Consider the following 12970-nt stretch of genomic DNA (forward strand, 5'->3'; position numbering starts at 1 on the left):
CCCTCCCACAGCTCCTGGAGAGCCCGAGGCCAGCCCCACCACCCCAGATCAGAGATGCAGCAGAGATGACAACCCCCACTGGCACTGGAGACCCCAAAGGGATGGGAGAGCTCCCGAGTGCGGCCGAGAGCCCCCTCTCCAAGCAGAGCCTCTGCCCACCTCTGCACGGCTTTGCCTCCCCTTGCCACCCTACCCACCCCACAGTTCAGTCCCAAGCGCCCCTGCCAGCCTGAACTCCTGCTTCTCATCACTGATCAGGCAAGATCATTCTCCCCAGAGAAAAGCCCTCTGTCTCCCTACACTCACCCTTCACTCCTGCTGAGTCTCCTCACAGACACACTGTCTTCTCTGCTAAGTACTTTTCAAAGCCCCGTGCCAACACTACCTTTCTGCAAAGCTCTCCCCGACCGCTCCAGTTCTGCGGTGACCACTCCATGCTCTCTCCACCTCTCTCCTTGACATGCACAACACTCTCCCAGGTACCAGCAAAGCAGCTCTTTGGGTGTATACTGTCCAGCACCATGCTGGGAATGCAGTGGTGGCTAAGGGAGTATCTGCGAGCCAACTGCCTCAGACACGGGGCCCTGAAGCCTGGCCCAGGGCAGGCTTTACCTGGAGCATCATAGCGATCCACCTCCTTGTAAGACACGGACATGACAGGATGCTTGAGCTTCTCACGGAAGTCTGTGATAGTCTGGTAGACCAGGAAGACAGCCACAGCCATGAGCAGCAGGTAGATGAAGATAAGCAGGACCGAGAAGACATTCTTTAGACAGGCCTTGCTGAATCGGATGCTGCTGAAGGCAGACTCGCTGTCCAGGGCTAAATGACAACACAATACCATGTGACCCAGAGGGGCGGGGTGCAGCCAGAGAATAAAGGCATGATGAAAGGCACCTATGAACACTTACAATGCATCCATTCTGCCAGGCAGAGGACACAAAGCTGAACAAGGCTCGTTTATGTCATTATGTCTGGAGGGATAGAGCGTTATAATCCAAAAAAGAGCTGGCCCCAGCCTACCTCTCTAGCTTTATCCCTCACTGCTCCACTCTCTCAGGCTCCCCAGCTCCAGTTCCAATTTGGTTCATCCAGCTGCCCTTCACTGGAGCCTTTCACATTTGCCATTCCTGATGCCTGATTCTCTCATGGCTATCTCCTAAGTCACCTATTAGGTCCAACCGTGGAAGGGTATTTTTTGGGTACCACTTTATTTGGGTACAACTCCTCAGTTCCCAGGAAACCCTTTATACCCCTTATGTTATCACTCTGCATCATCACTGTGTCTTCCACATGTCTTTTTATCCCCCTGGGCTGTGAGCTCCATGAGGGGAGAGACAGAGTCAAACTTGGTCACACTGAATCCCCAGCCTCTCACTGCCTGGAACAGAGTGGGCACTCTGCACATCAGTGGTGAGTGGATGAACAGTTACTGTAGCAGTCTGATATGGTTATTAATTCCAAAAACAGATACTGGATTATGTTTGTAATCTGGTCTGTACCTGGGCGTGACTGAGTTATAATTAGGGCTTTGATTGGGCCATGTCATTAGAGTATTGAGTCCCCACCCCTTGGTGGGTGGGGATTCACAGATAAAAGGCATGGCAAAGGACAGAGCTGAGGGTTTTTGGTGTTGGAGTTTGGATGTTGGAGTCTGATGCTGAAGCCTTAAGCTGGAGCCCCGGGAAGTAAGCTCACAGAGGAAAGAGAAGTAAGTCCCAGGAAGAGAGGACCTGAGCCCAAGAAGAAGCAAGCCCTGTGAAGAGAGGAACCCAGGAAGCCTGAACCCTCATAGACGTTGGCAGCCATCTTGCTCTAACACGTGAAAATAGACTTTGGTGAGGGAAGTAACTTATGCTTTATGGCCTGGTGTCTGTAATCTCCTACCCCAAATAAATACCCTTTATAAAAACCAACCAATTTCTGGTATCTTGCATCAGCACCCCTTTGGCTGACTAATACAGTTCATGTGTCCTGATGCTCTTCCCCCTTCTTACTCTCACACCATCTCAAACACAGCTTATTCTCAGTGCTTCCTGTCCCTCTCTGCCCTTCAACTGATACAATGGGCCTTGAGGGAAGGGCCTGACCCCCATCTACCCCCCAAAGAGCTGAGCTCAGGGCTGGGCAGCAAGGAGAAGTTGGAATGTAAACCCAAAAACAAACCAGCCTGGCTCTGGCTTCCAGTAGTGGCAGAGCAGCTTGTCATATCACCCTTCCACAGAAATCAATTATAAAATCTGGACAATATATTTAGAAGTTATTTAAAAGCACTGGAGGGGGGAAGCGGATGTGGTTCAACTGACTGGGCTCCCGTCTACCATATGGGAGGCTCTGGGTTCCTGTCCCAGGGCCTCCTTGTGAAGGCAAGCTGGCCCATGCCCACAGAGGGCTGACAGCCCAAGAGCTGGCACAGCAAGATGACACAGCAAAGGGAGACAAGCAGACACAGAAGAATGCACAGCAAAAGGACAGAGAGAGCAAATAGCAAGCAAGCAGAAAGGCGGGCGGGGGGGTTGGAATAAATAAAATAAAAATCTTTAAAATAAAAAGCACTGTTGAGGTGAGTAGATGTGGCTAAAGTGGTTGAGCTCCCACCTATCACATGGGAAGTCTGGGTTCAGTTACTGGCACCTCCTGGAGAAGAGCAAGCCAGTGAGCTGATACGATAGGCAGGTGCAGTGAGCTAACGTAGCAAAATGATGCAAAAAGAGACATGAGGAAAAAAAACAATGAGAAACACAATAAAGCAGGGAGCAGAGGTGACTCAGGAAATTAGGCACCTCCCTCCCACACTGGAGGTCCCAGGTTCGGTTCCCAGTGCCTCCTAAAAAGAAGACAAGCAGACACAGCAAATGCAAACAATGAGGGGGTGGGGAGAAATAAATAAAATAAATCCTTAAAAAAATTCAAGTTTATTTAAATAAATAAATAAATAGCAAAAACACTGGGGAATGACCAAAAGCAGGCAGAAAATGGAGGAGAGTGTGCCCTTGAAAATACGAACTATACCGGGTGAGATGTGTAAATCTACAGGTTTTTTTTTTTGCCTGAGACATTTCCCAAGCCCTATTAGGGTAGCAGAGGAAAGAGTTCAGAGGTGGCAGAGCAATCAGAAAATTAAGGGGAAATCCCCACAGAGGGAGGGAACCCCCAAACACGCAAATAAATATACTCAAATATTTGGTTAGAGACCCCAAGGAGTTCAGGAAAAGATCACCAGCCTGAAACCAAGAAATGAGTGGAGATTTAAGCTGCTGATAATACAGGGGTGATTAGAGTTTGGAGCTTGACTCCAACCAAATTAACTACCTGCTAACAACAAAAACTCTTACTCAAAGATACGTAACAGAATCCAGAATCTCTACAATGTATCATACATAATGTCCAGCGTTAAATAAAAAAATCATGAGACATGCAAAGAAACGAGAAAATGTGACCCATACTCAAGGAGAAAAAGCAGCCTATAGAAACCAAACCAAGATGTCCCAGATGTTACAATCAGCACACAGAACTTTACAGTACTTAGATGACTTTTAGGAAAATATATGGATGAAGTATGAAAAAGAGGGAACCCTCAACAAAGAAACATAAACTATTAAAAAAGAACCACATGGAAATGCTAGAGCTGAAAAGAAAAGTAAATGAAAAATTCACTGGACAGGCTTAACAGTAGACAAAAATCAGCAGGAAATTGGAATCCATCAACTTGAAGTTAAATGAACAGAAGTGATATAATCTGAAGAAAAAACAGAAGAGAAACCAACAGAATCTAGATACCTGAGGAACAATGTCAAGCATTCTAAAAACACAGCATTAGAGGGAGAAAAATATTTGAAAAAAATTACAGCTCCAACTTCCAAAACTGGAGAAAGACATCTACTTACAAACCAAAGGAGCTAAATAAATGACAAGCAGGATAAATAAGAAAACCACCCCTAGGCAAACCGGAATCAAAATGCTAATGCAAAGATAGAGAAAAGTCTTTAAAATAACCAGATTTTTTAAAAAAAGGATTATATAGGAGGCAGTTATTAATGACAGCTAACTTCTTATCAAAAATAATGGAGGCGGCAGACTTGGCCCAGTGGTTAGGGCATCCGTCTACCACATGGGAAGTCTGCGGTTCGAGCCCCGGGCCTCCTTGACCCATGCGGAGCTGGCCCATGCGCAGTGCTGATGCGGGCAAGGAGTGCCCTGCCACACAGGGGTGTAGCCTGCATTGGGGAGCCCCTCGTGCAGGGAGTGCCCCCCGTGGGGAGGGCCGCCCAGCGCGAAGGAGGCTGCAGCTTGCCCAGGGGTGGTGCTGCGCACACGGAGAGCTGACGTGCCAATATGGCACAACAGAAAGAAACACGGATTCCCATGCCACTGACGGCAGCAGAGGCAGACAGAGAAGGCGCAGCGGATGGACACAGAGACCAGACAGCCAGGGTGGGGGGAGAAGGGGAGAGAAATAAATAAATAAATAAATCTTTAAAAAAAGAAAAAAAATACTGGAGGCCAAAAGACAATAGAATAACATCTTTAAAGCAATAGAATAACATCTTTAAAGTGCTGAAAAAGATTCTGTCAATGCAGAATTCTATATCCAGCAAAATTAACTTTAAACAAGGAAGTTGGGGGCCCCACCCTGATTGGGATGGCAGTGTGATATGTTCCAACGCTCCATCTCCCTACAGAAACTTTAAACCACCACCAAGAACTGGCAGAATCATTTTTATCAAAGCTCCAGAAAAGGGTTAAAGGATGCAGTAATAAGGCAAGTTCCAAATTAAGATAAGGCTATTTATTTAAAATGGGAGGAAACCTTCTGCTGCCCTGGTTGGCCCTTCCACCAACCCCTTGTCTGCTCTGTGCAGAGCTGATCTGCACTCCCAGAGCAGGTTGTTCCTCGTGCCCGTTCTGGAGTGACCAGAATAGTCCTTGCACAAGATGCATGTATGTCTACAGCAATCTGTCTGGTGGCGGCTGGAATGGCTAAACCAGGACGCCTGTCATAGGCTTGCAATCTCAGAACTTGGACCAGTGTGTGAAGGCACTTCACACAACTCTCCTATAAAGAAGCCAAACTGCAGCTGCCTGGGGCAAAGGTTTCCTGACGTGGGACAGGGGACCTGAGGAAGGTTTAATGGCAAGTACCAAGACCTTGAGGAACTGTAGTTCCTGGGGTAAAAAGGGACATTAAATTCATGTAAAGAAGGGAATTACTAGGGTCACATGCACATATGCAGGATAAAGAATGTATGCAGAAAAGACCAAGGAGTCCCTACATGTTGGACTAGTCTCTCAATTCTTTGTATGGATAAGCATTGAAGAATTCTCCACAGGATAATCTGCAACAATTGTGAAAAGTGTTTCCTTTTTTTGTTTGTTTTTTTTCCTCTAAGCTCCTGGCATTTGAGAAAATCGCTGTCATAACATTAGCTGGATACAAGCTAATCTGTTCCAAGCTTAAGGAACAGACCCTGGTGTCTAAATTCCAAAGATAAAACAGTAAAATATCAAGATGCCTGGTTACAACAAGAGATTACCAAAAAAAAAAAGAAAAAAGAAATCCCACACCAAAATAGGGAATGATAGCTTGTACAAAGATGCAAGATAACAGGATAAACCTTTAGAAAGCATCAATGACAGGGGCTAGAACTGGGACATTCCAAAGACTTTTTAAAAATAGTTCTTGTATTAAAGTCAGTCAAAGGGGTGCTTGATGCAAAGTACCGGAAATATACTGTTTTTTAATAAAGAGTATTATATTTGGGGTAAAAGCTTAGAGTTACAAGTCCGTAAAGAGTCCATCTCAAGGATGCTTTCTCACCAAAGTCAATTGCCATGTGTTGATGCAAGACGGGGGGTGGTCTCTGCCTGGTCTCTCTTTCTTTCTCTTATGGCTCTGTGGGCCCAGCTTCTTCTGATCTCAGCTGTAGGCTGACAACGATATCAGTCTGGTATAGGGCTCATTTCTTTCTAGGCCTTATCAGCTACTCAACTGCTCTGTTCTCTTTAGCTGCAAACTATCACGCAAATGGCTCAGCTCTCCCTGGGCCCCCAGGATCAAACCTGACAGAGTTATCTCCTTTTCCGTGTGTCTTCTTGAGTATTCATTTATACAGCCCATCAAGGCAGCGGGGACTCAACCCAGAGTCATACCCTACTGGTGTCACTGAATCAAAGCCCTAATCTTATCAGGTAATTTAATCAAGACATGTCAGCTGAATCTAATGCACTCAAAGGGTATCACATCCAGAGGAAAAGGCCAGTTTACAAACATAATCTCTCTTTCTGGGAATTCATAAATAAATCTCAAACTGCCACAGTACTAAATATACTCAAAAAGCAAAAAGAAAACATGTACGAAGAACTGAAGAAAATCAGGAAAATGATAGATGAACTGAAAGAGAAAATAAATAGGGAAATGGAAATTATCTCTACTTGAAAAAAGAACCAAAATAGAGCTGAAGGCCACAGTAACAGAAATTTAAAATTCCTTAGAGGAGTTCAACAGCAGAATGGAGCTAGCAGGAGAATCAGTGAACTCAAAGATAGCACAACTGAAATTTTTCAGACTAAGGAGCAGAAGGAAAAAAGAATGAAGAAAAGTTAACAGAAGCTGAGAGAGCCACAGGACACCATCAAGCATACCATTATACTCACTGTGGGAATCCTAGAAGGAGAAGAAAGAGATAAAGGGGTAGAAGGAATAGTCAAGGAAATAAAGGCTAAGAACTTCCCAAATTTAATGGAGGACATGAATATACACATCTATGAAGCTCAATAAACTCCAAACAGAATAAACCCAAGTAGTCCCACATCACACCATGTTATAATCAAATTGTTAAATGCCAAAGATAAAGAAAGCACTCTGAAAGACACAAGAGAGAAACTATGTGTCACATACAAGGAAGCCTCAATAAGATTAAGTTTCGGCAGCGGACTTGGCCCAATGGTTAGGGCGTCCATCTACCACATGGGAGGTCCGCGGTTCAAACCCCGGGCCTCCTTGACCCATGTGGAGTTGGCCCATGCGCAGTGCTGATGCGTGCAAGGAGCACCGTGCCACGCAGGGGTGTCCCTGTGTAGGGGAGCCCCATGTGCAAGGAGTCCACCCCATAAGGAGAGCCGCCCAGCACCAAAGAAAGTGCAGCCTGCCCAGGAATGGTGCCACACACACGGAGGGCTGACACAGCAAGATGACGCAACAAAATGAAACACAGATTCCTGTGCCACTGACAATAACCGAAGCAGACAAAGAAGATGCAGCAAACAGACACAGAGAACAGACAACAGGGGTGGGGGGGAAGGGGAGAGAAATAAATCTTAAAAAAAAAAAAAAAAAGATTAAGTTTCATCAGAAACCATGCAGGCAAGGCATTGGGATGACATATTTAAACAGCTGAAAGCAAAAAAAGTGCCATAAAAAAACTCTATATCCAGTGAAACTGTCTTTCAAAAATGAGGGAGGAATTAAGGCATTCCCAAACACACAAAAGCTGAGGGAGAGGGCCACCACTAGAATCAATTCTGCAAGAAATAAGGTGTTCTTCAGAATTTTATTTTTGGTTTGTACCTTGACTTTTTATCTTCTACAAGATCTAAAATGCAAATGCGAATAAGTAATCATAAATCAAAAGTTTTATACTCATAATGTACACATAGGTGTGACAGGTTTAAGTTTTGTGAATCCCAGAAAAGATCATGTCCTTGGAATTACTGTGGGTGTGGGGCCCTTTGATTGCATTAGATTCAGTTAAGGGATCTCTGATTAGATCACTTTTTAATATATATTTTTATTAGAGAAGTTATGAGCTTACAAAACAATCATACATAATATGCAGACTTCCCATACATCACCCCTCCAACAACACCTTACATTGTTATGGAACTTTTGTTACATGATTAGATCACTTTTGATTAGCTCACTTTAGGCCTTTTGCCTACTTCAGTGAGGTGTGACCCAGGAAGGGTCTGCACCTTCTTGCTGGAATCTTATATAAGTAGAGAACTGAAAGCAGAAACACAGAGAGAAAGACAGCCGCCATTTTTACCCTGCCAAGTGAAAGTGGACTCCAGAATCTCCTTAAGCCAGAGAAATCCCAAGAGGTTGAGGGAGAAGCCAGAAGCTGGAATCAGCAGAGAAGCTGAAACGAGACCTCCCACAAGGCTAGGCCCATAGAGCAGCCTGAAGCTAAAAGAGAAGGTGAGCCTGGAGGAGAAAACAGAGATAGACTGGCAGACCCACCCTTTTGCCTTGACACATGGCATCAGTCCAGGCTCCAGCAGTCAACCTTTGTTAGGCAGCATCTCTGATGGTGCTTGGATGTGGCATTTTCATAGCCTCCGAATTGTAAGTTTTACCCTAATAATTTCCAATTATGAAAGTCAGCCCAGTGACGTAAACGCACCAAAACATCTGACTTACAATGGTTTTAAACCTACAGGCATGGAATAAATTTAAGAACATATTTCCTGAGGTACATATAGTACTCAAGGGGTTGAGTATCAGTTTCTTAACAGACTTTAAAAACTCTCTTCCTTCTTGACAACCCAATATAGAAAACCCTAGTCTCCTGATATATTCTGATAAGCATTTCCCAAACTTGATATAAGATCATATTCCTCTGGAAGCCTTCTCAAATAGAAATATCTGCTGTCTTGTTCAGGCACCCAAGGTCTAAGGTGATTTCTGGATCTCTAACTTTTAGGTGGATTTTTAACATATCAAGCCCCTTGGTTGAATAAAATTAGTAGGTACAGGCTTTGAATAAAATGTAGGACACAATTCCACTAATAGAATATCTGATCTTTCATTTCTTGTTCTTCTCTTGGAGAAACAAGAATTTCCTCACAGCACAATGGCTTTGCTGCCTCCCTAACTGACCTTCAAGCAGAGGCCAGCTGCCCCATCTGCTTGGATATCCTGAAAGACCTAGTGACATTTAGCTGTGTGGTCACAACTTCTGTTCCTCTGGCATTACTGAGTTCTGGGGAGATCTGCAGGACATCCTCCCCTGTCCTGTCTGCCTCCACCACTGTCTTGACAGGAACTTCAAGAGGAACAGCCAATTACGTCACATGACTGATACTGTAAAGCAACTTCCCATTGGGAGGAACAAAAGCAAATGGCAGACAAGAGTGGGGTGAGTGGTGTGGGGGGTATATGGGGACCTCTTATATTTTTTGAATGTAACATCTAAAAAAAAATAGAGAGGAAAAAAAAAAAAAAGCAAATGGCAGGAAGAGAAACCTCTGTGTGAGAAACACAATCAGATCCTAGCCCAGTTCTATGAGAAAGACCTTGAGCTATTGTGGACTTGGTGCAAGTTCTCCTCTGGCAACTGGTATCACCACCTGATGCACACTGAGTAAGCTGCAGCTACTCAGAGGAATAAACACAAAAGCTACACTGAGCCTCTGAAGAAGCATGATGGAGATGCTGAGACGCAGTTAAAAATCCAAGTTTCAAAATCATATGAAGTGAGAAGGTAGCAAAATAGAGGGAGGAGCTGTACTCTGATTTTGAATAACTTTAGTTTATTGAGAAAAAGAGAAGGATATAATTGCTTTGAAATTATAGAATGAAGAGATGGATGCTAAAAAAAACCCTAAGGGAAACAAAGTAAAACTTGTAGAGGACATTTACATGCTAACAAATCTACTGAGTGAAACAGCATTAAAGTGTGTGCAGTCAGAACTGGACATATTCACAGGAATCAAAAGTATCTATACCAGGTATGAAAAGTTAAAGACTCCAGAAGCCTTTTCACATGAATTAAAGAAAAAAAATATATCAGTCCTCTTGAAGAGTATTTTAATCTATAGAAAATGATCAAAGCATTTAAGATAAATTTGACATTCAACACCGAAAATGATCATCCCAAACTAGTTATCTCGGAAGACAGAAAAAGCGTGACATTAGGAATGATGAACCCAAACTCGTCTTACAATCTTGAGAACTTTACTTTTTTTCCATCTGTCCTGAGTTGTCAAGGATTTGTTTGTGGCAGGTATTACGGGCAGGTAGTAATAAGAGGCAAGGCAGAATGGGCTGTAAGTGTCTGTAAATACTCTTTCCCGAGAAATACTACTACACTGTCAACCCCAAAAGACAGATGATGACAAATCCAGCTCCGGTCTTAAACTTGTGCTGTTATGGACACAGTAAAATCCAGACTGACAGGAACTTTTCTGGACTATGAGTTTGGAGAGGTTTCATTTTACAATTTGTATAGTAGGTCAGTCATTTATATTTTCACTGATATATTTAGAGAAAATCTTAAGCCTTTTTTCTTTAATAGATCTACCTCAGATAGTCTTAAAATTCATATAGTAATCAGTGAATGGAGAACAACTTCGAAGACTTCTGTGTACAGAAATTTTTCTTCCTATTGTTCATTCATGATACTTATAACATGGCATATTTACTTATTGTTGGTATGATATGATCTCAATAACAACAGTGTTTTTTGTGATTTGATTGTTTCTAAACTTTATTTTGAAATAAGTATAGAGCACAGGAGTTGCAAAGATAGGGCTTTGTATTTTTTTAATGAAAACACTTGAAGACAGCTATTTTCTGTCCCTCTATTTCTGTATCTACCTATAACATTACTGATCATATCTACTTCACAAGAATTTTGGAAGAAATGTCTACCAAATGGACATGTAATTCTAAAATAAAATACAAAATTTTAAAAAGTCAACCCATGTCTGGTATTTTTGCATTGCATAGTTAGCCCTTGGCAAACTAAAACAGTAGGCAATATGTGATAACTAAAATAAAGGTGGAAGGATGGGAGGGTACTGGAACATGATTTGTGGGTGCTATTGAAGTTAAGCTGCTATTAAAACAAACAAGATTGTTAGATTTAGGATGTGAAATTTAAGACTAATTGTATCCATAAAGAAAATATCAGAAAAATATGCACAGAAGGAAAGGAAAAAGGATTCTAAAGGGTTCGCTATAAAAGATGAACTAAATAAATTTTAAAAAGCAGTAATGGAATAATTGAGGGACAAAAAGGTTTAAGACTTATAAAAACCAAGGAGTAAAATGGCAGGAAAAAAATCCTGCATTTCCAGCTATTACTTTATACATAAATAGGCTAAACTCTCCAATCAAAAGGTAAGAGATTGGCAGAATGGATAAAAATTTAAAAAAACAAACAAAAACCCACATGAACCAACTATATGCTGTTTACAAGAGACTCACCTTAAATTCAAAGACACAAATAGGTTGAAAATGAAAGGATAGAAAAAAATCCTCCATGCAAACAGCAATCAAAAGAGAGAAGTAAAAGAACATTTTAGGCTGTACAACACAAAGATGTGAACTAGGACTATAGTTAATAGAATAACTATAATTATACTGGTTTATCAGTTGTAACAAACATACCACATAAAAACAAAGTATTAAAAATAGGGAAAACTGTGGAGGGGAATATGGAAACTTTGTAGTTTTTACATGGTTTTTCTGTATATCTACAATTTCTCTAGAAAAAAAAGTATGGGAGAACAGGTGTAGTTTGTAGTTCAGTGGTTTGAGCACCTGCTTCCCATGTATAAGGTCCCAGGTTCAATCCCTGGTATATCCTTAAAAAAAAAAGTATAGGCATTACTATACTAATATCAGACAAAATAGACTAAGTTAAAAACTGTTAAAAGGGGAAAAAAAGGTTACTATTGATAATATATAAGGAAGATATGGTTATAAACATATATATACTTAATAACATAGCAAATACTGACAGATTTGAAGTGAGAAATAGATGCTTCTACATTAAGAGTACGAGACTAATTTCACACCTGGAAGAAATAGTAAAAGAAGTGTAAACTAATACCAAAGTTGGTAGAAGGAAGGAAATAACAAAAATTAGAGTGGATGTAAATGAAATAGGATATTTTTAAAAATAGAGACTAATGGGATGATGGAGAATTAGAGGCACCGGGGTCACTTCTCTCCCAGAAAAATACCTAGAGGACAGGTAGAAACTGTCTGAAAAACTGTTCTAAGGCTTAGAACACCAGGGAAAGGTTGGATACCACCTAGAAGAGAAAGGGACAAAGAAAAAGACACTGGGTGGGGAAGGTCCATGAGTAAAGCTAAGCTGTATCTGCCCTCGAAGCAGACAGTAGTTTGTCTTCCAGCCCCTGGCCAGGAGCTATCGACTAAGGGAGTCACAGGGGTCCACTTGCCCAAGAAAGAGGAGGAGGACAGACACAGCCTATGGCCAATCCAGCTTTTGGCCAGAGAATTTGGTCGGCTATGTCCCACAAGTCATACCCTTCCAGGCCAGGGGGCGCTGAACCATTGTTTTCCCTGGAACAGGCAGGGAACTCAAGATAACCTGCCTTCTCAAACACCCTTCCCACTGACCAGGACTGGTTGGTGAAGACACAGAAGGGAGTGGAGATTTATTTCTTCCCTGGGGAAAGGGATATATTTCTCCGAGTGAGAAGATCAGCTTCTACGCAAGTTTGATTTGTGAGGTTTGGCTCTGAATTACATACGGGCTGTCCAGGTGGGGTTCCAGTGAACACATCCCCCCTCTAGCGTTTGAACAGCACCACCTGGTGGCAAACAACGAAAGTGCACACAAGAAGGAAAAAAGTAAATAAATAAAAGAGGCTTTTTGGTGTCTTCACTGCCCCCTCCCCAAAGCCCTTGGAAACTCATCTGCACCCCATTACTGGGCCGATAAACAAGGACAATCCTAAAGACTTAGGACATACTGAACCAAGAATCAAAGAACAGTAGTAACACATAGTCACTCAACACTAAATCCCTAGACAAGAGAAATCAACCAACAGAGTGAACTCACCATCTTAATCAGATGCCTAGACATTAGCAACAAATCCCATCCATACTAAGAAAAAGGAAGCTATGACTCAGGCAAAGGAACAAATCAAAGCTCCAGATGAGACACAGAATTTGAAACAATTAATCAAGGATGTTCATATAAATCTCATAATC

The 12970-nt window shown here is 42.3% G+C and overlaps 1 protein-coding gene across 4 annotated transcripts in view; it reads right to left on the reverse strand.

Annotated features, from left to right (window-relative positions):
* The window catches only part of PACC1 (proton activated chloride channel 1), a 109440-nt gene that overhangs the window by 17102 nt on the left and 79368 nt on the right, over window positions 1-12970 (reverse strand). For 3 of the 4 annotated variants that reach the window (XM_023585358.2, XM_004480994.4, XM_058275175.1), the window contains exon 3: window positions 613-822. The exons of the other annotated variant lie outside the window; for it this stretch is intronic. In XM_023585358.2, the coding sequence (XP_023441126.1) occupies window positions 613-822 (210 nt within the window). The remainder of the gene's footprint in view (window positions 1-612; window positions 823-12970) is intronic. 4 annotated transcript variants of the gene reach the window in all.

The sequence above is a fragment of the Dasypus novemcinctus genome, chromosome 13, assembly GCF_030445035.2.
Source record: "Dasypus novemcinctus isolate mDasNov1 chromosome 13, mDasNov1.1.hap2, whole genome shotgun sequence".
NCBI lineage: Eukaryota > Metazoa > Chordata > Mammalia > Cingulata > Dasypodidae > Dasypus > Dasypus novemcinctus.